This window comes from Mytilus californianus, unplaced genomic scaffold (assembly GCF_021869535.1).
Source record: "Mytilus californianus isolate M0D057914Y unplaced genomic scaffold, xbMytCali1.0.p SCAF_2, whole genome shotgun sequence".
In the NCBI taxonomy this organism is placed as follows: domain Eukaryota; kingdom Metazoa; phylum Mollusca; class Bivalvia; order Mytilida; family Mytilidae; genus Mytilus; species Mytilus californianus.
The window spans coordinates 77,248,008-77,275,792 of NW_026262668.1; the positions used below are offsets into that span (position 1 = coordinate 77,248,008).

Sequence of the window (27,785 nt, forward strand, 5' to 3'; positions counted from 1 at the left end):
TATAAAAAGTCTCAAGCATTGGGTCGTATATATATATACAAACAGAAGCGTGAGGTTCGAATGTTGTTTATAGGTAACTAATAAGTTTCTTGTCAACACTTTGCAGCTTCTTCTTCTTAGTATCAGCCTCCTTTAATTAGGAGCACCTCCAAATATGTATGGAGTTTTGCCTTAACTTTAAAATTTAAAAGGATAAAACAAAAATGTTCTTTTTCCAACATATGTACAGCACATATAAATAAACAATAAAAGTGTCATGCAAGGCATATTTACATGGACCTTTTTGTTATAAATTAGTCTACCATACAAGTAGATTCACTTACATGTATGTATGTATCTCAGTTTTATTTATAATTAAAAATATGTTTCATTTGAATTTGCTTTTTAATATGCATAAAAGATACATTAAAAGGAGGTTATATTTAATAAGATCTATATACTAAAATAATAAGTTAAGATGTAAGAATTTAGTAAAATCTAAAAAGGCAGGGTTTCTCAGTGGAATGTTATATGTACTTCATGATCAATGTATATAAAAATCATAATAAAGTAATAGAAGCTTGTTTTGTCGCCATCATTAAATTTAAAAGGATATATACATGATATGGACCCTATCATAAATGTATTAGTGAGTTAAAAAATAGGAATGCTTATATATTAATTTAAATTAGCACTGTAAATCTATATTTTAAGTTATTAATTGATTTCAATTACAGTCGTCATATTTTATAACTTAATTCAATCATCTCAAAATTTAACCAATAACAATCAGTTATTATAAATTGATATAGTAACAGATCTGATGTCATTTGATAATTGAGCTTGATAAAAACAAAGTTTTACAGTCCTTAATAAAATCATTCAACTAGGTTTTTACACGTGTGTATTGTCCTAAGGACAGTACAAGTTACCGGGAGAAAGCATTATTGCATTAGTGCAAATTTTTGGGGAGTCATTTGAACGACAGCAAGTTAGACATAATTTCATAGTGAATGCAATAAAAATCACATCTTAGTTCATTTTATCACTGTCAAAATGTATCAAGTGGAGAATGCTTATGATCGAGCATGCGATAATATACCAAACTGCCTTTTTCAAAAATGGTTTTTTTTTTTTTTTATTAATAACATATTAATAATATTAAGGCATACAGTAACTGGCATTACATAGATAATTTGTTAGAAAGTCAAAACAAACAAATATTTTGTAAAAAATGTATTTCATTTATATAATAGTGTTTTATTTTGTTTGGTTTTGTTTTGTTTTGTTGGGGGGGGGGGGGGGTTCAGATTTCTTTTCATTAACTATCCAATTAAAGTAACACACAAGACCATATATACCACCATTACCTTGCAAATTCTAAAATTGATTTAATTCTTCACTGCAACAAATCAATGGAAAATAAATCCTTGTTTACTGAAGAGTTTGCAGATTTTTTATTGAGTATTTTACTTTTTACAATATATGGTCTAGATAAATAAAGCTGCTCGTGGGCATATAAATAGGTTTAACCTCATCATGATTTGTGTCTGTGCCCAAATTAGGCTATCTGGACTATATTTTGTTCGTTAGGTTTTTTTTTCTTTGGTTGTGCGTTTATTTTTCTCGGAGTCGGTTGCTGGTGATTGTATGGTATGTTGTACGGTTTAATAATTTTGGAATAATTACTGTATTCTTTTTTATGTATAAATGCAATCTTTCCTTCACATCTGGTGCTTTCTGTTGTGTTTGTATAAATGAGTGAATTTATTAAAAAAAAAAAAAGAAAAGCATATATTGTAGTAACGAATATCCTTATTTGATGTTGGAAATGGTTGATTGATTGCTGAACATTCAATGGCAAATATTTCAAATATAAAGTGAAAATCAAAGAGCTGAAAGCTCTTAGGAAAAATGACGCCATTGTCTCTAATATTAGGATATTTTTGATGCAAGTCTTGATTTTCACATAATTTACCTACTGAATCTTAAGAGACTTTTCAGTTCATGGTAGGTAGGCTGACTGACAATAGAATAGAAATGAATTGTTTTCAATGTCTATGGCCTTTTTATTTGTTTTTCAAGATATATATATATATGTGTGTGTGTGAAGTGAATATAAAAAAGGAGATGTGGTATGATTGCCAATGAGACAACTCTCGAAAGAGACCAAAAAACACAGAAATTAACAACTAAAGGTCACCGTATAGTCAGCTATAAAAGGCCCCGAAATGACAAATGTAAAACAATTCAAACGAGAAAACTAACGGCCTAATTTACGTACAAAAATATAAATGAAAAACAAATATGTAACACATCAACAAACGACAACCACTGAATTACAGGCTCCTGACTTGGGACAGGCACATACATACAGAATGTGGCGGGGTTAAACATGTTAGCGGGATCCCAATCCTACCCCTAACCTGGGACAGTGGTGTAACATGACTTTATTTATAAACTGGTTGTTTCTTTTGTATAAAGAAATAGCTCAAGACTACCTGAACGATCTACAATATTCAAAATTATATGTGAATTTGTTTCTTGCAATTTCATTATTCTTAGTCAAGGATACATTAACAGACTATCTATCCCCTTCTTTGTAGAATTATTTAACAAAATGATGATGAAGAGCCTGCAGTAAGCAAGCTCTGATACACCCACATAGTCCTTATTTAAGAGATAAGTTATAAGTGACTTAGTGACATTGTTATTTCTGTTACTTAAAGGATGATCAAATTCTGTAGATTTAGACAATAGTATTGTTATACTAGTTTGACAATTACAAATATAGTGACACCATTTATACAACCAAATTTCATTGTTGATATTTATATATATATAAACTGAAATCTTTAAATGACAACATCAATTATAGCAGAATTATCTTTTTTTAAATGATTTAATGTTTGTGAGTCATTTATTTCAAATAATTAACCCGTACTAAAATAAGGAGATGATTGCCAATGAGATAACAGTCTGATAACTATCCAGCAGAGTCTAAATAATGTGGCTGTTGGCAGTTATAAGTCACTTTATATCATTATAGCCTCATTTTTTTTAAATGACAATAGCTAGACCTTTTTCTTAGGCAAGGTGTATTATATAACTCTGAAAACAATACAATCCAGTATTCTCCCCAGGAATTTTTATAGCGCCGTGGTATTAGCGCCCGATTTAGGATTGATTCACCTTAAGTTTCATGTTTGTGACTTGGTGTTACATTTATTTATAACTACCATGTTAGTTTTATTATATTGAGTAGACAAAGACCTGGATTTTTAATACATGTGCAATGTGCATTAACTGAAATGCAAATAAGTGACATTTCAATTATAAATTAAACTTTAAAAATTAAAATGCCTAGATAACTAAAATAATTTGATTTTATTACCACCCGTCCCCAAATGTAGCATAGTAGGTATATCTTTTTTCTCACTTTCGGTTGTTTGACTTATAAACTAGTTATATATCCTTTACCGCTTCATAATTTACTTACACATATTAAAGAAGGTTTACAATGACAAAATTGGAATTTCTGCATTAATTCTTATTTACATTTATCAAATTACAATTTTGCAATTAAAATTGGTATATCCTTTCAAAGGAAGAAATGGAATAACTCTTTCCATAAGTACTGAAATGTTATTAAAGGCATGTTTAAAATATGCTAACATATTTGATCATATTCCAAGATGAATATGATAGAAATATTTTTTTAAAGAAGTTTTTTTTATTATTATTAAAGGTGGATTATCAATAGATAAATGTTTGCCAATTGAAACATTACAACCACCTTTAAAAGTTGTGTTTGGTCATTTTATGAATATGTGAATTATTGCCACCAGAAATATTTTCAAGATTTGACATGCTTTTCTCAAAACAATACAGGTTCAAGGAATGCTTTTCTCAAAACAATACAGGTTCAATAGTTTAGTTGTTAACTCGAAAAAGTAATGAAATAATCGTAATGTTTCAAAAATGGACGAGACCACGTTGTCAGAGAAAGGGTAAAACTTTCCTTAAATACTTTTGGTATGATTCATTGAGCACTGCCTACTCCTTTCATAAAGTTTCTGCATCTTATAATTCTTTTTAAAGTTAAGAAATTCAGAAAGAAATAAAGTCTTTTTGACAGAAAAACTTCTGCAATTATCGCTATTTTATTCTTTAATAGAACTGGCCCCTGCGATATTTGACCTATATTATGTTTGCAGCAGTAACTTTGTAAACACATCCATACGCACCGAGTGGATATAGCCGTATCATTCTTAAAAACTTCTTAAATCTTAATAAAGACCAATATCTTTCGTATGATTTCAAGATGATTCCGATTATTATTTTTTGAATGGTTTCAAAGTTCAGCTGACAAGAAAGGTAAACATTCTTTCAAGAACTATTTTCTAGCGATAATGATTTGTTATCATTGGTATGTAAAAAGACCAAAACCATAACAATACGGATCTATTTATATTCTGATTTTTTTACGGATTGTAAAGTCATGCACATAAAAGCGAAAGCTCATATAAATATGAAAAATATACCAAAGGGATAGCTCAAAATACCATTTAATAACAATAAACATATGGATAGGTTAAGAATGAATTTCTGTACAGGACATAGGTATGTAAAATACGGAACCGAGTTCGGAAGGCGGCTTGGAAGCGAACGGAAGCGATAAAATGAAATCTGGTCAATGGTATAGTAAAATTGGCGCTTTGACAGCGTCATATTCCAAAAGATCGATATATCGTGCATGTAGGTCGACCGGGATTTAGAACTGCAAAATTAAAGGGGCATTAGCTACGATTTAGACAAACAATTAATATGATTTTGTTTTGTTACAAACCGACACTTGAAAAAGAGGAATTTTAAAATAATATTTCTCTATTTGCAGATAATTTTGTTCAATAATGTATAATTGGATTGCAGGTTAATAAATCAATCAATCATTTGAATCCGTATTCATGCGACCTTAAATTTGACCCTTACCTTGATATAGGTTACGCATTTGCTTAACATATTCAGTTATATAAGTTAGAATATAGCAAAGTGCTCTCGACCAATGAAATTGTAGAATCTGATGTCTCTTAATTGTGAAGAATGAATTAAATCATGTTATTAGTAAGGGATTATCCTATTATTTAGGTCTATTTACAGTTCAAAACAAAGAGTTTCTATAAATGAGTTACAGCTGCCCCGAAGCACATTTATCAGATTGAAAGGATTTATCACACAGTGATTGAAACTGACTAAAAGTTGAATTGTGAAACAAACAAAAAAATCAAAATAAGTTGAAGTTTACTGGTGCACTAAAATTGGTACCTTTAATGTTATTATGAAAATATTAATAACTTCAAATTACTAAAAAAATGAATAATATCAAAGCAATGCAAAAAAAGAAAGGAAAAAAAAATTTAAATAACAAATTACCTTAATCCTTAGTTTTCCCAAATTCTGATTACTGGACCAGCGGTTGCGAAGAATAATTATTTCCAATATTCCGATAAAATAAAAAAAAAAACAGGAATTTAATTTAAGTTTTGAATGTATTAAAAACTTTAAAAGGCATTTTTTTTAACATTCCCCTGACTGAATGAAATCGTATTTGATTTAAAAAGCCGGACCAAAATATTGGCTGTGAAATAAAATCAGTTGTAACTCAAAAGTATTTATTGATTTAAACTGTAAATAAAAAAAAAAGGATAATTCCTCACTAAAATTTTACATGATTTACAGTCATACTCACAATCAGGAAACATATACAATTCCTAATTTTTCGTTGTACTGTTGTGTCACCTAAATTTAATGTCTATAACGTATTTTTTTTTTAATATTTCCCAAATTATAAGAAAGTCCTTACATCACTAAAACTAATCCATAAATGAAATGCCGAAAAAGGAAGTCATGCATCAATTATAAACATTGTAATGACAATGAAACTAATTCTTGTATACAACCAATCAAGAGATCACTTGAGCCTTGAGCACTTTACAATATTCTAAGTTTGTAAGAGAATGATAATCCCTTACTTCATGATAAGTACTCGCTAACGCTCGTACTTCATCATGAAGAAAGGTATTATCATTCTCTTACATATACAAAGAAAGTAATTTACACCCCAGTTCTATTGTTATACTTCATCGTTTCTATTTCTGAAACAAGTGTAAATTGAATAGATCTATTGTTACGAATAACAACGAATAATGACCACAGGGTGTGACGAGCGGGGTTTCTGGAAACCCCTGCTTCTACATCCCGCAAACAGAGTCCATTGTTATTCGTAACAATAGAAATTGATTATTTTTTAAATAGCATGAACATAAGAAAAACTATATAGTCTTAATAGTGTTCACTACAAATTGTTTCAAGATATTAAAAAAACTCATTTTAGGAAATTCCAATAAGCATCTATTTTGAATACAAAAAATAATCCTTTAAATACTCCTTTGCTTGAAGGTAATTTTATATATCCCAGTCATATGTCTATATTCTAAAGCATTGATCTTTAAAAAAAAATGGGGATTCTAACTCCCGGACCCCCCCCCCCCCCCAGTGGTTACCCAGTGGCCGATCCGGGGTTGGGGGTTCTGCGGTTATTAAATATGAATGCATTTGAATGGTTGGAACCCCCCCCGCTTTCTCTTGAGTTGGGAACCCCCGATTGGATCAGTACCTGATTGCCCCCCAAAAAGGGAGTTCCTCTATATTAAATATTGTATGTTGATCTTGTCTGGTAGTCAGGTTTCTAATGCAGACACATCTATCCCTTAGTATGTTCGAATATGAATGTTTGTTTATTTTCGAGAAGGAGGGGGGGGGGGGGTTTTGTTTTTGATAAAATTGTAAGATATAAAACACAGCTATGATTACCTTTATTAAACTGATACAGGTAAGTACTTTGGGTTGTAATATTGTCTTTATCTTTTAGTTAGTCTCTTCTATCAAATTCAACGCTTGCCACAAAATGTCGTCCGTCTTATACCCGTCCATATTGACAACTGTATACAAGGAGCATGATGTATTTTTTGTTTGTTTTTGCGCTCAGCAAAGCATTTTATTATAGTTCGTTCTTATGTTGTACTGTTACACCACTGTCCCGGGTTAGGAGGAGGGTTGGGATCCCGTTAACATGTTTAAACCCGCCACATTCTGTATGTATGTGCCTGTCCCAAGTCAGGAGCCTGTAATTCAGTGGTTGTCGTTTGTTTATGTGTTACATATTTGTTTTTCGTTCATTTTTTGTACATATATTAGGCCATTAGTTTTCTCGTTTGAATTGTTTTACATTGTCATTTCTGGGCCTTTTATAGCTGACTGTGCGGTATGGGCTTTGCTCATTGTTGAAGGCCGTACAGTGACCTATAGTTGTTAATTTCTGTGTCATTTGGTCTCTTGTGGAGAGTTGTCTCATTGGCAATCATACCACATCTTCTTTTTTATATTTAAGGTTAAGTTTTGGTGGTCAAGTCCATATCTCAGATACTATAAGCAATAGGTCTAGTATATTCGGTGTATGGAAGGACTGTAAGATGTACATGACCAACTGGCAGGTGTCATCTGACCTTGACCTCATTTTCATGGTTCAGTGGTTATAGTTAAGTTTTTGTGTTTTGGTCTGTTTTTCTTATACTGTATGCAATAGGTCTACTATATTTGGTGTATGGAATGATTGTAAGGTGTACATGTCTAGCTGGCAGGTGTCATCTGACCTTGACCTCATTTTAATGGTTCAGTAGTCAAAGTTAATTTTTTGAGCTTTGGTCTTTTTTTCTATTACTAAATGCAATAGCTCAACTATATTTGGTGTATGGAAACATTTTATGATGTACATGTCAGTCTCAAAGGTTTTATTTGACATTTTCACGGTTCATTGCTCAGTGTTAAGGTTTTGTGTTTTGGTCTGTTTTTCTTAATCTATAAGCAATAGGTCAACTATATGTGTTGTATGGAAGGATTGTAAGCTGTACATGTCTGCCTGGCATGGTTCATCTGACCTTCACCTCATTTCCATGGTTCATTGGTCAATGTTTAGTTTTCTTGTTTAAGTCTGCTTCTTAGAAACTATAAGCAATAGGTCAACTGTATTTAGTATATTGAATGATTGTAAGGTGTACATGTATTTCTTGTCGGGTTTATATGACCTTGAATTCATTTTCTTGGATCATGTTGAGTTTATGTGATAGTTGTAGTAAAGCTTTATATTTAGGACTATCAACATGATATCAATGATTAGTAAAGAAGGCGCAACATTTCAGCGTGTGCACTCTTGTTTATACATTATACACCACATTTACTGTTTTTACCCTGATTTTATGGATCACTGAACATAGAAATGTCATAATGTGAAATTATAGTACATTCTTAGGTTAAAGTTTTAGGTTAAGGTACATAGCTTACCATGAAGTTGAATTTCATACACTAGTTCATTATGTGGTGAACTTTTAAATTCAGTGCCAAACTAAGATTTTGAGCCTGATTACATGATTGACTAGACATTGACACATGCTAGTGTTTGCCAGGCATGGTGTCCTGTACTAGGAATTTGTCCTGTACTAAGAACTTTAATAGTACTCGCTGAGTATGGAGTTTTTGTGAAAGTTTAATATTAGTGAGATTTTTGCATGACATCCTGTCAACTGCTTGTTGATCATGTTTATACACGTCTTAAAATTAATATCTATCACATTGGTGTTTTGTGACCTTGGAAATAAGTTATTTGATAGAATAATAATGTTTTGAGATTATCAAAATAAAAAATATCCCATTTTTACTATTAATAATTAAGTGTTAACAAAAAGAAGATTTAGGATATATGTATAACCATATATAAAAATGAGACAGCAACCGAACAACACAAAAATAAGAAAAAAAAACAATATAATTTTTTGTATCAATGTTATAATTTCCAACATGTCAAAAGAGTTCAAGGTATTTTCTCATTGAAATAAAACACAAGTGGAACTCTTTCAGAACTTCAGAAGCTTAAAGAAGTGCTGTTTCTATTGTTGGCGTTTTGTATAATATATTGCAAATTCTTGTGAAAAATGGAATGTTATTGTAATTGCCTAAAGTTTTAACATTGATCTATATATATATATATATAACTGGGGAAAATACCCAAATGTTATAAAGAAGAATACATAAAATGATTGTTATATAATATTAGAATAGGAAGATGTGGTATATTGCTAATTTGACAACTCTCCATCAGAGACCAAAGGATGTAGGAGGTTAGCAACTGATGACACTGGACAACCTTCAACAATCAGTAAAATCCATACCGCATAGCTATTTTTATTGAAAATCATATGTTATTGCTACATGTATGCAAACAATTTTTTATAATGCATAACTTCGGATTTTATTGGTTCTTTTTCAGGATTGAAATTCATCACTTAGAATAAAAGGAGAAAACACAGAAACAAGACCAGAATAAATTCAAAGACAAATGTCAGATCAGTTGTTATTTTCATCACTCAGTCAATGAATCGAAGTTCTATTAAATATCTAAAGATATTAAAACCACAATAATGACAATGTTCTGTGCTGAATGGCCAAAAAGTGGACTATACATTAAGATCACACAATGCTGGATGATAAGAAACTATAAATTTTTTGGATGGAGGGATATCCTGAAAAAAAATTAGATTTATGTAAAAAGCTACTAGTATGTTAAGCCTAATAATAGAGTTTTCATTGATTCCAAATGGGAAAAAATTGTGTTTCAAAAAAGTATTCTAGAATTCATAAATAAACATATATTGATACTTACATTATCTGCTTTGTTGTTTAAAAGTTTAGTTTTGAGCAATTATAGAACAATATGATTGCATAAACATTTCCAAGGAAAAAAAGATATTCAACTAAAAAGATTCATCTTAAAACAATTTACTACCAAACAAAATTCATTGTAACATACACATTACTGTATATTTATAATTTGAATCCCATAGGATTAATTGGATTTTATTTTGTCCCATGGGATATTAAAAATCCCATGGGATAATAATAGTCCCATGGGATTTTTTTTGTCCCATGGGACAACAAATATCCCATGGGACTACAATTATCCCATGGGATCCAAAAAAATCCTATGGGATTTAACCAAAATCCCATGGGATAATGGTCAATCCCATGGGATTTGCCTTATCCCATGGGATATTGAAAATCCCATGTTTTTCTAAATCAAATAAAAAAATATATATAATAATGACAGCAGAAAAGCAATGAATTTATTGAATCCCATGTAATTCCGCACATTTTGGTTATATACACGACACTGTAGCTCTAAGGAGAGGCGGCGGCGGATTTGCAAATGAGTGTTTTGCAAATTAAAAGTGTCCAGTGTTCTTAGTCTCTTCTATCAAATTCAACGCTTGCCACAAAATGTCGTCCGTCTTATACCCGTCCATATTGACAACTGTATACAAGGAGCATGATGTATTTTTTGTTTGTAATAAGAATACACGAAACAGTCAACCTAGACCTGCTGATCCATATTAGCACATGGTTTAACGGGAATATGCAAAACAACAACTTTGACATTTGTAAAATATACTCACTTGTCAAAGTTTGAACAAAGATAACCAAAGAAAGGTTTCTAGTGGGGTTTCATGTAATATAAAAATATTCTTATAAATCATGGTTTGATATTTTCAATAAATATGCTATCTTTTTTTTTTCTTTTTTTTTTCATTTTATAATCAATGTTAACAAATATAGGGTTTAGAATAGGGTGTAAGTTAGTTATACACCTCAGGGATACGGCGTGTCTGGATAAGAAACCCCTCCGGCCTCCGGCCGACGGGGTTTCTTATCCAGACACACCTATCCCTCGGTGTATAACTATTACGTAAACTCTGGAATGTGAAGCAAGGGTAGCCTCCGGGAGGAACAATTTCGTTGATTGAGTCTACTCACAAAATCATTCTTTTGTCGGGTCATAGACCATCGGCATTCTTCGGAGTTTACCTCGATGGTATATTAGATGGCGTCTAGTCTCAAATATGCATGATATATATTGAATGCAACTAGAGAAATAATATGCCTCCTCTAACATGACCATTCTGCTGCGTCTTCATGGTAATGATCATGGCGAACGGTAAATGAAAACAAATGATTAAATAACATTCAAAAGCAAATGAATAGATAGACAAATACATATCATCGTTTCCGAGTTATAGTCTGATCATAATACGGAGGAAGCCCGATTTGTATGGTATTATCCAAATAAACTAATTAAATTTTCACTTTGAACTTTGAAGATTAATTAGTTTAACTACTGTAAATTCAGAAATTATTGCATGCATTTATTATTGCGATTTTGTCATTTAAGATCAAAACGCGATTATTTTGTTTTGCGATACTGAGAAAAAATCTTGCTTCAATCATATAAAAAAAATCAAAATGCGAGTTAAGAGGGGGTGGACAGCTTTTGAGGGAGGTGGGAGGTGGGGGCGGGAGGTGGGAGACAAAAAATAGGTGGGAGAGAAAAAAAGATTCTAAAAGTGGGAGGTGGGAGATAGGGGCGGGAGGTGGGAGAAGGGTACCCCCCTGTCCACCCCCTCAGTTTAGATTATTGCGATTACAACCCTGTCGCATTTTTCGCAATAATAAAAACATCGCAATAATTTCCGAATTTACAGTATTTTACACTGTACTTGCAGCTGGAGTCACATTAAAGTGAGATCTTTAAATTCGCTGGCAACAAATTTTGGCAGATGATTTTATGCTGTAAAGCAAACAAAAATCAACCAATGACAATCAGAAAGTAGGAATAAGGTAGTACAAATAATTATGACGTCTTGAAAGGTTATTTTATTATTTTTCCGTATGTGTCGTAGGAAGGCGTCACAGAAGAAAATAGCCTTTCAAGACGTCGTAATTATTTGGACTATGAATAAGGCAACATACTAAACACGATTTGGAATCCAATGTTTGCCTAACGGCCCAGAGGATATAAAATACTAACAGTGAGTATGAACCCATATCCCCTGTAAAGATCCTAAATAACATTTAATATCCTTGATCTTGTACAAAGATGGTGAAGATGGTACCTGATGAAATATCTTCTTGGTTAGGGATATGGCTTATATCCATAAATTGCGTAAAATGGATGTTTTCTATTCTGTATAGAACATGTAGAACAGTCTGGTTTATGCTTAAATAAACAAACAAAAATTATGACAGCACGCAACCGACAACAACATAACTATATCACCAATAGCATATTGTTTTACCCGACGTTGATTAATTAAACCAGTTTTTTCAGCGTGCTTTTCTAGTTTGCTGGTAAAACAAACAAAAACATTAGTTTCTTTCATGAAAAATAACCAGAACAATCCAAAAAATCGATTATCAGCTTGTCATCTTGGTATTTTAAAATAGCAGCTGCTCGATATAATATTTATGCCTTTTGAACTCGTTCGCTGTGCCCTCTCTACAAAAGCTTCCTATGGTGTCTTGCAGCTGATATTTCACTGTATCAATTTGCAGAAAACCTGATAATTGGTAATATTTTATTTTGTTACCAGTAAATTAAAAACATACTTAATAGTATTGCAATACACATATGCACTTTAACGGTAGTACAATCTGTCGATACTTTTATTCTGGCATTGCACAAGGTCATGTTTTTCTCTGACTGTTAATGACGTCTTTATACTAAATCCATTGGATGTTGAACGTGTACTGATTGATAATTAAGTCTTAGATACGTGATTGTTTTCATTAGTTGTAATTGGCTTTAAACTAGCTATCAGTAACTGCGAGTACTCTCAGATCTGTACTTAGTGGTTTTGTTGTTGTTAGGGATGAGGGATGGATAAATACCCTGCCACGTCCGGTCTGTGTTTTTGTTAGATGTTTTCTGCTTTGTAACGATCTGATCAGTTAAGCCATTTTCAACCGATTTTTATAGTTTGTTCTTAAGTTGTGCTGTAACACCCCTGTCCCAGGTTAGGGAAGAGATTGAGCGCTCACAAACATGTTTAACCCCACCACATTCTTTATGTGTCTGTCCCAAATCAGAAGCCTGTAGTTCAGTGGTTGTCGTTGGTTCATGTCTGTCATATTTGTTTTTCGTAAATTGTTTTGTTATAACTTAGGCCGTTAGTTTTCTCAGTTGAATTGTTTCATATTTTTCATGTAGGGGCCTTTTATAGCCGACTATATGGTATTGGTTTTTCTTATTGTTGAAGGCCGTACTGTTGCCTATAATCGCTTACATCCACTTCATTTGAACTTTGGTGTATAGTTGTCTCATTGGCAATCATACCACATCTCCTTAATTTTATACATATCAAAACCTATTCGAAGAACTAATTGAATAATATCATTCACGCATAGTATTATTGCAGTGGTTTCCCCAAGAATACGCTGATGACACGCATATCCTATAGAATTCGCTGTTAAATGTGTGCTGGGATGGCAGCTTGCTTAGATTCGGCAACGCAATCTCAAGGAACTACTATACAAAGATCTTTTCGAGTACATACAATCTAAGACTCTTTCATCTTGCAACAGTATTAAAACATTGTTTTACACTTCACACAAGTCTTCCCTATTCCAAACTAAAAGACAAATTGAAAGAGTTGGTCCTGCTTTGTTTCATGAAAAAGAATGGCCAACGTAGATATAAGTATCTTGTCTAAGGAAGGGATAAATCCTACTTTGTAAAAAATCACACTGATTCAAACAAAAAAATCGCTGAAACTGACATTATCAAGATGCTAGATTTCTTGATTGACAACATATTTGTTACGTTTGGACAAACAATCGGCATTCCCATGGGAACCAACTGGGCCACTCTCCTTGCCGACCTGTTCCTTTATTCATACGAGGCTGACTTCATACAGGAACTTCTTAGAATGAAAGTAAAGAAGTTAGCAGTATCCTTTAACTTTACTTTCCGCTATATAGATGATGTTCTCTCATTAAATAATTAAAAATTTGATGACTATGTTGAACGCATCTGTCCCATCTAACTTGAGATAAAGGATACAACAAATACAGTTAATATAAAAAAGGAGATGTGGTATGATTGCCAATGAGACAACTCTCCACAAGAGACCAAATGATACAGAATTTAACAACTATAGGTCACCGTACGGCCTTCAACAATGAGCAAAGCCTATACCGCACAGTCAGCTATAAAAGGCCCCGAAATGACAATGTAAAGCAATTCAAACGAGAAAACTAACCTTCCTCATATCTTGATATATCTAGAAATTGACAATGAGGGTCGGTTGAAAACAAAACTTTACGACAAAAGATATGATTTCAGCTTCCCTATAGTAAACTTTCAATTTCTATGTAGCAACATTCCAGCAGCGCCTGCATACGGAGTATATATCACTCAGTTGATACGATATTCCAGAGCTTGTATTTTCTATCATGATTTCCTTGATAGAGGGTTGCTGCTCACAAGGAAGCTATTAAACCAAGAGTTCCAAGTGGTAAAGTTGAAATCATCCCTTCGTAAATTTTACGGACGCCATTAGTTGACCGTTATGAAATATCCGTTTCACAGATGATAGCGGATATATTCCAATTGTTGTAACTACAATCCAGTCCACTTTTCCCCGAATGTGACCTACCGAATTATACTTATTACCGGGTTTGTACTAACATGAGCAAACCGACGGGTGCTACATGTGGAGCAAAATCTGCTTACCCTTCCGGAGCACCTGAGATCACCTCTAGTTTTTGGTGGGGTTCGTGTTGCTCAGTCTTTGGTTTTCTATGTTGTATTGTGTGTACTGTCTGTTTGTCCTTTTCTTTTTTAGCCATGGTGTTGTCAGTTTATTTCGACTTATAAATTTGAATGTCCCTTTGATATCTTTCGCCTCTCTACTATAATCATATGACCCAGTCTTGTGAGAAGTTCAAAGTCTTTTCCCATAAGTTCGAGACTTATATTTGTCTATGTTAAGCGGTTGCAATTATGTTTTGATTTCGAATCTGAACTTAAATTACAATTTAATGTAATAAATTAAAGAATGATGCTTACAGCCATGCGATACATGTTATAAATAAATAAAAACACTGATCAATATTCTATTATAGTTTGTTCCAAGTAGATTTTTAAGTTAATTCTAATTGACTTTTCAGTACAATGTACAATTATATGTTCTATATATGTTTATTCACATTCTTTGAGATAATTTTCTTTTTCTAATCTACGCCAACATGCGTATGTTCCATGCTGCTTGTTAAACTTCTGGACTTTTTGTGATTAAAGTTATCTCTACTTTGTAGCCTCTTTCTTTGTGCCATTTGAATTACATTCATCCCAATCCGGCCAGAATGTCTCCTTCATTCTCTCACAATAATCACATAGATTTTTATAATCTGAAGAATATTTAAAACATATCACTTTAAACAACATTTATATAATGATTTGATTAACTCATTATTCATTTTGCAGCAAACTTTGTTAAAGTTAAAGAACAAAGTAGTGGTGTGATTTTTAATACAAAAAAAAACAGACTAATTCATTTTATAGAATAGGAGAGAATGTTTCGGAGTTGTCCTTCAAATCGTAACTTATTATTACATGTTTTCATGTTACTGTTGTTATCTAATCAGCTTCTGGTATATGTTTAGAGATACTTTAATTCGCTAACTTATATAGAAAATCTTAACATGCTTTTCTTGGTGTTCGTTATCGTCTCTGCCTGTATGAAATATATTATGAAGTACTGGGATCAGTCAGGAGGACGCCAATTTTTCATATCCACATGTTAATTACCCTGGACTTATTACAGTCGCTTTGGTTAGGGGACGACCATTTGATATTGGACCCTAACCCTAAACCTAACCTTACCCTAACCCTATGGGATGTGGTTGTGGATTAACTATTCATGTTCATCTGTTGCTACGCATGCTTATTTTTTTTGCGTTTTGTGTTCCTCCTGGACCTCCAGCAAAACAAATGGTCGTCCCCTGATTTCTGTCGTTATTGCTTCCCAAGTGACGTATGGATATGCCACAACTCTTTGTTTTCATAGTAATATCAGAAAGATTTCTGAAAGATTGTTTTCATAAACAGTTCGTTAGCGCTATATACAAAAATAAGGAGATGTGGTATGATTAATGAGACAACCATTAACCAGAGTTCAAATGAAGTGGATGTAAGCAATTATAGGCAACCGTGTGGCCTTCAACAAGGGAAAAAACCCATACCGTATAGTCGGCTATTAAAGGCCACGACATCAAAAATATGAAATAATTGAAACGAGAAAACCAACGACCTAATTTATAGCGCTTACATATTTAAACGTTTTCAATGTCTACAAAAACTCACTATAGATTCTGTTTCACGTAAGTTACTTTTCGTCATTTCTTATTTTATTCAATAGCAAAGTACAGATGATTTTATTAGGTTTCAAGATGACCCTTAACAGTCACGTTTCTCAAAGAACCCCCACTTAGTTAATATTACATTGCTGAACACTTTGTTATCCAAAAGTGAAGCTTGCTAAATAAATACGTCGTAGCAATCATGTAACTCTAACTCCGATATAGAGGTTTTATTTGTTTCTATTAGTGGGCGTATTGTATTTTGTAATGCACGGTCAGTGGGCGTGATTTATTTTAAATACACAGCTGTAGTTTTTTATTGTTGGCATTTGTTTTTGTATACACCGGTGCAAATAGGTTCTTACGATAGAAGACTTGATCACTGGACACCAAATAATGATTTAATGACTCAAGGCATATTGATCAGTTTATATCAACAACTGATTTTTCAGAATTCCCTTTTTATAGTTATTGAACAAGCAAATCAGTAAATGTCATTTAATCTGCACGGCTCGGGTGACCCTACTTGACCCGAACGACGTAGAAGTTTTGGTTAATGGGTCATCCCGACCGTGCAGATCAAATGATATATACCGATTTGATTGGTCAATTATAACTGTTTTTACACACGACGCCATCAATTTACATGAACGTTTTGCTTCTTGGAAAGTTTTCTTGTAAAGTAAAGAAAGGGGGAAATACGCCGGTTGGTAACTTTAAGATTAATAACCTTTTTTTATGTTCACGCTTTCTCCTAAATTGTTATATTATTTGGAGAATTGCGTTTAAATGACAGATCTTTGATTGTTTCTGTCAAATTAGAACTTGACATATTCTTTTTTATATATATTGTTTAGACACCTGTCTATTGTTGAACACTGTATGCTTAGGGGACGATTAATCGAAGAGAAATGTGCTTAAATTTAAAGTGCAAAGTAAAGAAAAAAACGTTTCACTTTTCAAATTTTAACTGTCTGCCCTCCTCCCACAATTTTTCAACCTAACAGGTTTTAATATTTGGATATTCTAAAATATTCTAAGAAATTACCACCCAAAAACAATTCTTATCTTGTTACCTTTGAAACACTGATTTGAGTTTTACATTGTACACAAAATGTCCAAAAATGTTCCAAGGAGTGAAAAACACTTTCTATTATATAATTTGAAACGATGAAGTTTATACAAACTTGTTAATGATCAACTACAAAATGTATGTCGTAAATGCAAGGTCAGGGGCGCGAAGAGGTTGTACGCCCCCTTTTGATTAGAAAATATATGATGGTTTAGTCTAAAATCGTCAAATGTTTTTTTCTATAGAATTACGACCCTATGCCTTTGAAAATTCCTTGATCCGCACTTAAAGATAAGAGTCTATTTGAACTGTGCAGTATATCTGAGGAAGTTAATATTATCCAGGTTAAACACGATTAGAACAAAGAGTGTTGGCCATGTCATGTATTAATTTATATATTTAAAAGAAATTGATACCAAAAGCATAAAAAGGCAAACGAATTAAAAAAAACTGGAGCTTTAAAGCTTGAGGAAAGAGTCATTAAATCATGTCAGTCCATTTGTTACTGGGCGCATAGTATCCTCGATTGCAGCCAAACATTAGCAGTACCTATATAATTGAAATTCAGATCCTGTGTGCACTCTTACCTTAATTTGTTAGAGAAGCGTAGACATAGGATCTGTATTTCAATCATATTACAGCAGTACCAATTGAGTTGTAAACGAATGACACCGATTTAGTGTGCGAACGTGAATTACCCTAGTATACAGTATAACTTAATGTAAATATATAATTTATAATTAAAAAAAATAGCTAGCCTATTTAAACTAAAGAGTTGCTCCACAAAAATTTCCTTTCGAGCAAACCTATAAACAGAATCTTATTTATTACGCATTCTTACTTTTAATAACAGGTTCACTTCTGTGTCCAAAGGATAGCCAATACCATTCTGCAAGCTGTCCAAATATAGCACAATCTTCCTCACACGGCCTTTCTCCCAATAGAAATTTCTTTTCACCTAATAATTCATTTTTTATATATCATAGAAAACTTTTTGCGGAAAGCGAGACATAAGGTTGCTTTTCCGGCGACGGCGGTGGCCTCAACAATGGTTAAGTTTTCTGCTTAAGTTAGTTTGGTAGGATCTACTTGTGATAGATCATTGATATTTAATATAAAGTTGCATTGCTATCAGTACATATCATTTTGAAGACTATTTCGAGGCCCTGCCACTGGGTCATGGTCCAGCAACTTTGAATTAACTAGCAATTTTCAATGTTAGTTTTCTGCTTAAGTTAGTTTGATAGGAACTACTTGTGATAGATCATTGATATTTAATAGGAAGTTGCATTACTATGAGGCCCTGTCCCCTAAGTCACGGTCCAGTGACTTTGAATTAATAAGCTATTTTCAATGTTAAGTTTTCTGCTTGAGATAGTTTGATAGGATAGATCAATGATATTTTGTATGAAGTTGCATTACTATCAGTACATTTCTGTTTATCGAATATTTTGAGGCCCTGCCCCCTAGGTCATGGTCCAGTTACTTTGAATTAATTAGCAATTTTCAATGTTAAGTTTTCTGCTTAAGTCAGTTTGATAAGAACTACTTGTGACAGATCAATGATATTTTGTATAAAGTTGCATTACTATCAGTACATCTCAGTTTGTCGTTTTCAGACCATTTCTAGGCCGTGACCATAAGATCATGGTCCAGCGAGTTTGAATTAATAAACAATGTCGCTGTCCATCAGATTGTCTTTTTCTGAAGTGTATGTGGACAGGCGAGACATATCTCTGTGTCAACAGTTTATTATGCTATTTTTTTTGCCCTTGTTTTCTATTTATTTGAATATGATTATGATTATAAAACGAAGTTTCATTCATAACGTTATTAAGAAAGTTATTCTTTTATTTAACAGATACCAATCTCATGTAATTTTCAAAAGTTTTTTTTTTATTTTAGGTATGCTCTACGTTACTGAATATATATATAGACATTATAGTAGTGAAGCTTTTCAAAAAAATAAATTGAAAAAACTGTCGATGCTAGTAAATGGGTTTTTGTCAAGGAGATCCTCTTGGTAACTGAAAATATATATTATAACTGCAAACAGACATTATGTTGACGCAGAGAAAACCTTGTGTTCTGTGTAAACTCAAACTAATTCATTGTTACAAATCAAATTTGAAATTCGTCATATAACAAATTAAAGTCGTAATAACGTTAATAAGATTTATTACAAAAAGTAAGAGGAGTCGTAAATGGGCTTTCGTAAATTTCAGATCATGATCAGTTGATTTTTACTTTTCCGTATTTTGATTTTAATGGCTGTCTTACACAATAATTCAAGGGATCGTCGATGGAATCATTTCGTCGGAGAACATCAAGTGAATTAATTATTGTATGGTATAACGTAATATAAATATTGTTTAATGAAAACGAATTTAAGTTTCCATTTTTGGTTCAATTTTGGTTAAATATATTACCTATTTCTCATCTTTTCCATTAATATAAATTAAAACCTACAAACAAGTATGTTATTAGGACACGAAAATGCTATTGTTAAGGCAACGTTGTTTTTCTATCCCCAGGCATAGATACATGGCCTTTGTAATATTTTGCACATTTTTGGAACTTTTGGTTTTCAATGCTCTTCAACTTCGTATTTAATTCGAGCGTATGTGCGTATCGAATTATAAATATCTTTGATGATGTATTGTACATCTATCAAACATACCATATAAGGAATTTTCGCCATTCGCAGGTACGTTTCTAGTTTAATGGCAAATGGTGACATACTTGGTGCATATGGAGCTCTTCCATACTGATGGAGAATAACTGTATCTTTAGGATATTCTTCTCTACTGTATAAAAATAGAAATGCTTAATCAATTTTGAAGAGATAGACTTTGAACATAAACCTTACTTCTTAATAAAAAAAGTCTAGAAGACAGAGAAAATAGTTTATTTCTTTATAAAGTTAAAGGGCTGGAACCCCTAAAAAGGTAATGAAAAAAATGCCAAACTCCAAGGTAAATTTAAAAAGGGGGAAGTCCATACAACCTGACAAAATAATACGTTAGACTGTAATAACCAATGATACGAATTGAAAACAACTGTCATATTCCTGGCTTGGTACAGGCATTTTCCAAAGAAAATGGTGGATTGAAACTAGTTTTAAAGCTAGCTTAGCCCCCCCCCCCCCCCCAAACACACACACTTGTATGACAGGTGTTTATAGTTCCATTATATTGACAAACTGGTCATTCAAATTATAAGTACAAAATCAAATAAGAACTTGAAAGAAGTTGAAAAAAGAATTAAGCCTAGACAAAGTAGTATTAGATATATTCAGAGGTGTAAGTAAGTTCAATTTATAACCTGGGACATAGTATAACACCAAAAAAAAAAACAACTTGAGAATTTAAGCCATTTAAGCAAATTCAAACGAGCACATTATTGGACATTTTTAAATGCAAATAAGCACAGCATATATATATACATGAAGATTGTCATAATCGAGACAACCTATTGTAATATTAGTTATAGACTAGAATATAGTTTCTGTAAAAATATTTTCATTTTTGTTACTTAACAAACTTAAATTTTGACAAGTTATATTCACAAAGAGTGATGTAGACCATAAGGAACACTCTGAAAATCGGTGCACGGGGAGAGCTTTATATTCTATATATATCTAATATTTTCGATTTTTTAAAAAGAATATGCAGCAATGATTAACATCCTTAAAATATCAATGCAACAAGTTTCATGTGCACTGAATGTAATATGAATGGAATTTCTATTTCAAATATAACAGACACGTTTGCTTTTTAATGTAAAATTCATTCTAAAAATGTGCGCACGGTCAACGCTTTTACAACCCTATAAAATTACTAAAAGAAGCATTCAATACTTATAATTACATTTTTTGGCTATGATCATGAAAACACGATTTCTATCAAGTTTTTCTTTTATATACCTGTGCACTTTAGTGTGAATCGTTTTATTGGCAAATGTATTTTGGTAGTTTGGTCTTCTCGACTACAAAGTTTTGTTCTTCCGCCTATTCGATTTCTCGAGTTTAGTTCACACCCAACTAGTTCCAGACAGGTATAATATCAACACGGCATGATCACAGTAGGTATAGTGTCCGGCTGGAATCGTGTGTTTTCGAGTGATTTGGTCGGTTTTTTCGAGTTTGACCACGTTTTTTCGAGTGAATATAATCAAAAATGTCCATTCTGGTTAGTCGTAGAAAAGGTGCTAGAACCTAATATACAAGATCATAAAAGGTTAATAAGTATTTGTGATAAAAAGATATTATCAATCCTACATTATTTTGTTTTAAAAACGTTTAATTTAGCCTTACAATGTTTTATTCCAAAATATAGATAAAAGCCATTTTTGTTCACATACCAATGTAAATGTCAAAGGAAATGCATACATGGAATCTACATATACTTAAATATACGGGCTCTTTACATTAATTCTTGTTATTGCATTGATAATGACATTTTGGAGAGAAAATTAATTTTTCTATGTCCGTGTTTTTTCGAGAGCAGTCCTTGTTTTTTAGAGTGCGTCCATGTTTTATCGAGTGATAAAAACAAAATTCCTATAGCTAAAACTGTTGAAAGTAATTTGTCCGTGCATTGACGTTTAAAATAATAATGAAAAGGTTCAAATAAAGTACTTTTCAAAGCACGAAACAAATGCATTAACCTAATTTGATTATGCTGTATTAACACGTACATTTCTTAAATTGCATCGTGTATTTGTACATATTGTTGTTTGCCAAATTTTATTAATATCATGGACACCAGCATACGTATATTTGGATAGATACATGTCTGCGCCCAAGTAAAGATAAATGCTATTTACTTCATGCACGTCCACAGTATTCAACCCACACAGGTTTACATAGATATAGGAAGATGTGGTATGAGTGCCAATAAGACAACTCTCCATCCAAGTAACAATTTATAAAAGTAAACCATTATAGGTAAAGGTACGTATGTTTAGATCGATCAAACATGTCCTCGCCCATGTAAACATGCCAATGCCCTGGTAAACATGTTGTATCGATTCAAATATACGTATACTGATGTCGATTTCATATATAGTAAATTTACGTGATGTAAACAATCTTCGTGTAAGTGTAGCGATATGGATTTCATACAGTAATTATTTCATGATGTAAAGAATCTGTATGTGAGCACAGACATGTTGGATTGAGACGTATGTACACATAGTGTGTAAAGCGGGTAAATGTGTGTGTGTTTTTTCAACAGAAAATACATCCTAAATGTTTCATTTACTATTTGATGGTAATATGTTTAATCGATCTAGAAATGGAAAACAAGAACAATGTTCAAATCTTCCTACTATTCACGTGAAGAGGAGTCTAATCAAACGTCGTATGTTAGGCTTGGTCACACAGAAATAAAGTACCATCATAGATTCTTTCCCATCAGAAATTAAAAGAATAAAATTTATAATGTATCTTTGTGAGGTGAACGCATATTATATACACATTTCGTTTTTTTTTATTATTTCAATTGGATCGTATTAAAGCTTATAGATTGTTTATTTCATTGTTTATTAAATACATTGGATAACTCCCCGAGGTTATCATCAGCTCAGTAGTCCGTATTGACATAATTTATAGGAAACCTATCTAAATTAATTACCTCCAAGGGTGACTGAGGAATAGAAATATGGTCACTTAGGTCCTCTTCCGACCGGCAGTAAAACCCTTGCCAAAGTAGGGCGTCCGTTTGGCTGTGCGGGATGTACAAGTACACAGCCACGTCCGGTCAGAATGGGGAGTGCCACGCTATCTGCATGTATAGAAGCCTTGCAACAACCCTTTCAGGGGTCAGTAGATGGTCTGTTGAAAAGCAAAATTTCTGTCCCTATCCAATATACACTCATTTTTCAGTGGCAGTCTAAATTTCCCGACCTTCATCCCGAACGGCCTCTATTACAGGACTTACCTATTGTATTTACTGTTAATTTAAACATGCATGAAATATATTCCACTGGACGTTAAGCAACCAACAATTAATCATCTAAAATTGTCCGTTTATAAATTTCAAAACATTTGCAAAGTTGAGCTTTTAATTATATGGATTTGGATATTTTAGGTCCCTTTTGGTCATTTAGCTCTTCACTGTTTCGGTTCTTATACATCCCTGGCTTTCACATTTTCGGCTTTGAGCGTTCCGGATGAAGGTAAATCCAGAAAAGCGCTTCGGAAGCATGAAATTTATAAAGTGTTGTTTTTCATTTTTTATTAGATATTCCATTCAATTCAAATCGTATTGTCAATGGGAAATAGAACATGGGAGGATTAAGGGTGTGTTTTTTTGTTTTTTGTTATTGTAATTTTTTGGGGAAAGTCTCTTTTAGTAGAATATTTGTGCTTATATTTATTTTTTCGGATTTTTTACTGCTATTCCTTATCCCTCTTTTTAAAAATTTAGGGGTTCGCCACAGTAATATATATGGTCGTGTGGTCTAGCGCGTCGGATACAGTGCAGGCGATTTGGTGTCACGATATCTCAGTAGCATGAGTTCGAATCCCGGCGAGGGAAGAACAAAAAATTTGCGAAAGCAAATTTTACAGATCTATCATTGTTGGGCTGATGTTTAGACGAGTTGTATATACATATATATAATTCATCTAAATAACAGCCCAACAATGTTAGATCTGTAAATTTGCGTCAGCAAATTTTTGTGTTCTTCCCTGGTCGGGATCCGAACTCATGCTACTGAGATATCGTGGCACCAAATCGCCTTGCACTGTGCCCGACGCGCTAGACCACTCGACCACATAGTCTATAGAGTGAGAGACCCATATTCGCCGCATAATTCATTCATTTCCACTAAAATCCGACCTACAGTCGAATATTTGGAACTTTTTATGAAGGTTTCAGAAATTTAACTATATTAAAAAAATGTTTGATAAAGAAATTATCTTCAAAACATTGGTTAATTGTTCTAAAAACGAACGCAAACTCAAGAGGAAATCAAGTTGTTCGTGTACCATGGGGGACACATTTTCGCCGCAATGTATGATATGACCATCCTAATTATCCTGGTATATTATAAAAACGAATGTTTGCAATTACACTGAACTGCGGCCAAGCTTAGCGAAAGGTCGTGCAACATAATCAGTCAAACAAACTTTATTAGATTAACTCGTTAAGGAACGATCGTTCTCATTGGTCAATTCAAACCTTCGACCTCACACCTGCGAAAATAGAACACGCGTACTATAAAGCTGAATGGACTGATCAGTATTCACGTAGCCGGTCAAGGTCGTTAAAAACTTCCATCGTCGTATTCACGTACATGATTGTGTTCTTGATTATCCCATGGCAATTTTAGCTTTTATACATGTGCATGTACAATTTTAAACTTTAATCTTAACAGTCACGTCGGAATATTTAATTCAACTGTCTCCTCTCAATTGGTTCTGGATTAAGGGAGCTGCCATTTTATTTTGATTGGGGGTGGGGGACTTGGATGAAACATTTTGTCCTGCATTTTTTTTTAGTTGTTATCTCTGTCCTGTCTTTCTATTTTTCAGTCTGTTAGGTCCTGACTATATTTATTAGTTTATCTTGATTTTTTTACATAAATCGTCATCCTGCCTTTTTTTTTTGTCAAGTTGCTCACCCTGCCTTATCTTTTATTCAATGGACTTGATGGAATTAACGTTGTACTTGAAATGAAACCGTACTTAACTACAAAAATAACCAAAATACATACTAAAGATATTGCTCGATTTATATAGTAAATGGGTTTGTGTTATAAACTGTCATGTTCATTATTCATATTCTTTCATAAGTTTTAGGATAGTGTGATTTTTTTTCTGATTCAGTTTACTTGATTTTGAAAAAAAAATCCCGAAATTCTAAGTAAATTCAGAACATGTAACCAGCCATGCTTTGTTTAGAGAAAAATGGAGATGGCAAACCATGGCACAGTGGAAGGAAATGTACTTTATAAACTCCAGCGATATACTTCCTTAATTTATAATTAACTGTTTTGCTATCCTCGGTTGAAAATTATATATGGTAAATATTTAAATAGTTGCATAGAAAACAATCAGTTTTAAACAGTGTGTTTATTCACTAAATGTATTGATAAAAGGTGACTCCCTTTTTGTACATACTTTTACAGTAGTCATCCTTAATTTCTTAATATTTCGTTTATAAGTTTATCATACATGTATGATTTTGTATTTCATTTTAAATACGCACGCATGCCACATGTTACTTTGGCGGATAGTTCAACAATGTTATGCAAAGCTCTATTCTTACGGTATGAAATTAAAGGATAAATTTTCAACCAATTAAAATCGAAAACAGTACATTTATATAGTTCCTTATAAACTACGACATTTCTCACAAGTATTTATTTATTTTTTAGTTCCACACATGCATAAGAAAAAATCTTCGCCGATGAAACATTTCAATCCTTTTTACACCAACATGCCTTCACTGTATTCATTTGAATTTCGTGGTGACCATGATAGTACATTGCATAGTACATCTATATTCACGTGCACACATGATACGATCTTTCGGGGACAATTTTCTCGTTTATGACACGTTATTTCTGAATGACCAAACGCTTAGCTACTTTATGAGAAACTTGACTGCATTTCAGTGTACATGAATTAGCTTGAAAGATCATTCCTATACGATTTTTTTCACAAATATTTACTTTAAGACTGCGCATGATTGCCATATAAATCTTACATAATTGCCAAAATCATTTAAAAACACCTGCGTATTTCTCAATATGTGCGAATAACTTTGGAAATGGGGTAAAGAGGAATATCAACAGTTGTAACATTACAAACAGCCTTTACCATCTATTTAGGCAAGTATTGGGTAAAGGCACACAAATTTTACAGAAAAAATAGCAAAACGGCGAAAATGTGTCCAAGGCGAATATGCGCCACCCACTCTATATATATCAATCATAAAATATTATTGACTGTAAAAACAAAGGTCGCATGAAATGAAATTGAAAAGATTATGAGTCCCCTGTACTCGGTTCTAAAGACTGTTTTAAAAAGAACCCATTGATTTCTCATATATTGTAATATTGCAAGATTATTGGAAATGCTTTCAGTACAGAAAATAAGCATTAAATCGAAAATGGTTAAATTTGATCAACATTGTGATATGTTTTGTGACTTATTGGGAATATATAGTATTGTTCTTCGCTAAATTACAGTTATAAACTAGAAAAAAAATCAGTTTTAAATGCAAAGAATGCCTTCTGTCTTATTCACAATTTCTTTGAAAAACCCGGACCGTTTGTTAAAAAGCTGGACGTTTTTTAAATGTTGCTCTCGAAAAAAACACGGGCAATGTAAAACGCTGAATTTTAAGTGAAATTCAAGGAAGTTGTGCATAGTTTGTGCTCAAAAATATGTATAGTATTCAGAATAAGATGAACAGTCATGAATACAACTAGAATACTTGCGAAATAGCAGTAAATCGATCTGTTCGTATGCAATATCACTCGAAAAAAGTGGACCGATTCACTCGAAAAAAACACGATCTCAGCCGGACACTATACCTACCGTGATGACACGAACTTTCTAACATTTTGTCTCTTTGTAGATCATGTTACTGTGTAATGAGGACTATTTAATATTCGTATGAACGAAGGGAAGTAGAATATAACTATTTTTTCATAGCTTTGAGTTACGTTTTATTGTCCTAGAATCACAAGTAATACCAATAAAGTTATCGTTCTCGAGTTAGAATGACCGACTTACTAAATCCATACATTTTTTTTTTGCAGCACCGAAATGCAATTTATAATCAATAAGACACGAGAAGGTCAGTGTACCTTGGGTCAAACAGTGTAAATTCCATCTAAATAATATAGTCCCTAAAGTTCTTGATAACTTTGTCAACAATACAGGTGAAAGAAACTATCAATAAATCCCATTCTTCAAGCACGTTAAATCGGGATGTATTATAAAGGACTCCATTTCGAAATAACTTGACTGGTTTATATAAATTTTGCACATAAGCTTATCATGTAAAATCTTTATAGTATACTCAAATCAATTCATTTTCTTGTTGTTAGCATATATTAACCAAATTCAACCTGGTAATCCACTTTTTACTATTATAACATAAGACTCACCTTTTCCTTTTCCCACTTTTCCTCCAAACAAGATAGGTTCCAATTGTTGCTATTACGGAACCACCCACTACTTTAATCCACCACATTGCATCGTTCTTCTCAATCAGATTCATTCCAAAATAAGTAACGTAGCTTTGTTCTTGGTTGTGAACTCTTTAATGACCTTCACATAATATTTGACAACTGCAGTTTGTAAGTGTGTAGTAATTTATCGGTACATGTATTACATATAGTATATCATATTAAGATTTATTCGTTTTACCTGGAAAATGTAAATCAAAGTACTGAAGTATTGAACATC

At 32.7% G+C, this 27,785-nt stretch overlaps 1 protein-coding gene across 1 annotated transcript; it reads right to left on the reverse strand.

Moving 5' to 3' along the window:
* Window positions 1-14,944: 14,944 nt before the first annotated feature.
* LOC127727682 (failed axon connections homolog) lies at window positions 14,945-27,747 on the reverse strand. The gene is made up of 4 exons (XM_052234797.1): window positions 27,485-27,747; window positions 19,959-20,163; window positions 18,198-18,327; window positions 14,945-15,333 (listed from the first exon to the last, which is right to left on the reverse strand). Exons 1-4 carry the CDS (start codon window positions 27,595-27,597, stop codon window positions 15,230-15,232), a joined length of 552 nt encoding a protein of 183 aa, XP_052090757.1. The 5' UTR covers window positions 27,598-27,747; the 3' UTR covers window positions 14,945-15,229.
* Window positions 27,748-27,785: the final 38 nt, after the last annotated feature.

Excerpts from the sequence above, each read along its gene's own strand:
- LOC127727682 (XM_052234797.1), bottom strand. The coding sequence starts at position 27,597 with ATGAATCTGATTGAGAAGAACGATGCAATGTGGTGGATTAAAGTAGTG. Across the intron at positions 20,164-27,484 it reads AAAAGTGGGAAAAGGAAAAG|TAGAGAAGAATATCCTAAAG; the intron begins GTGAGTCTTATG and ends ATTTTTATACAG. Across the intron at positions 18,328-19,958 it reads ACGCTCGAATTAAATACGAA|AATGAATTATTAGGTGAAAA; the intron begins GTTGAAGAGCAT and ends TGATATATAAAA.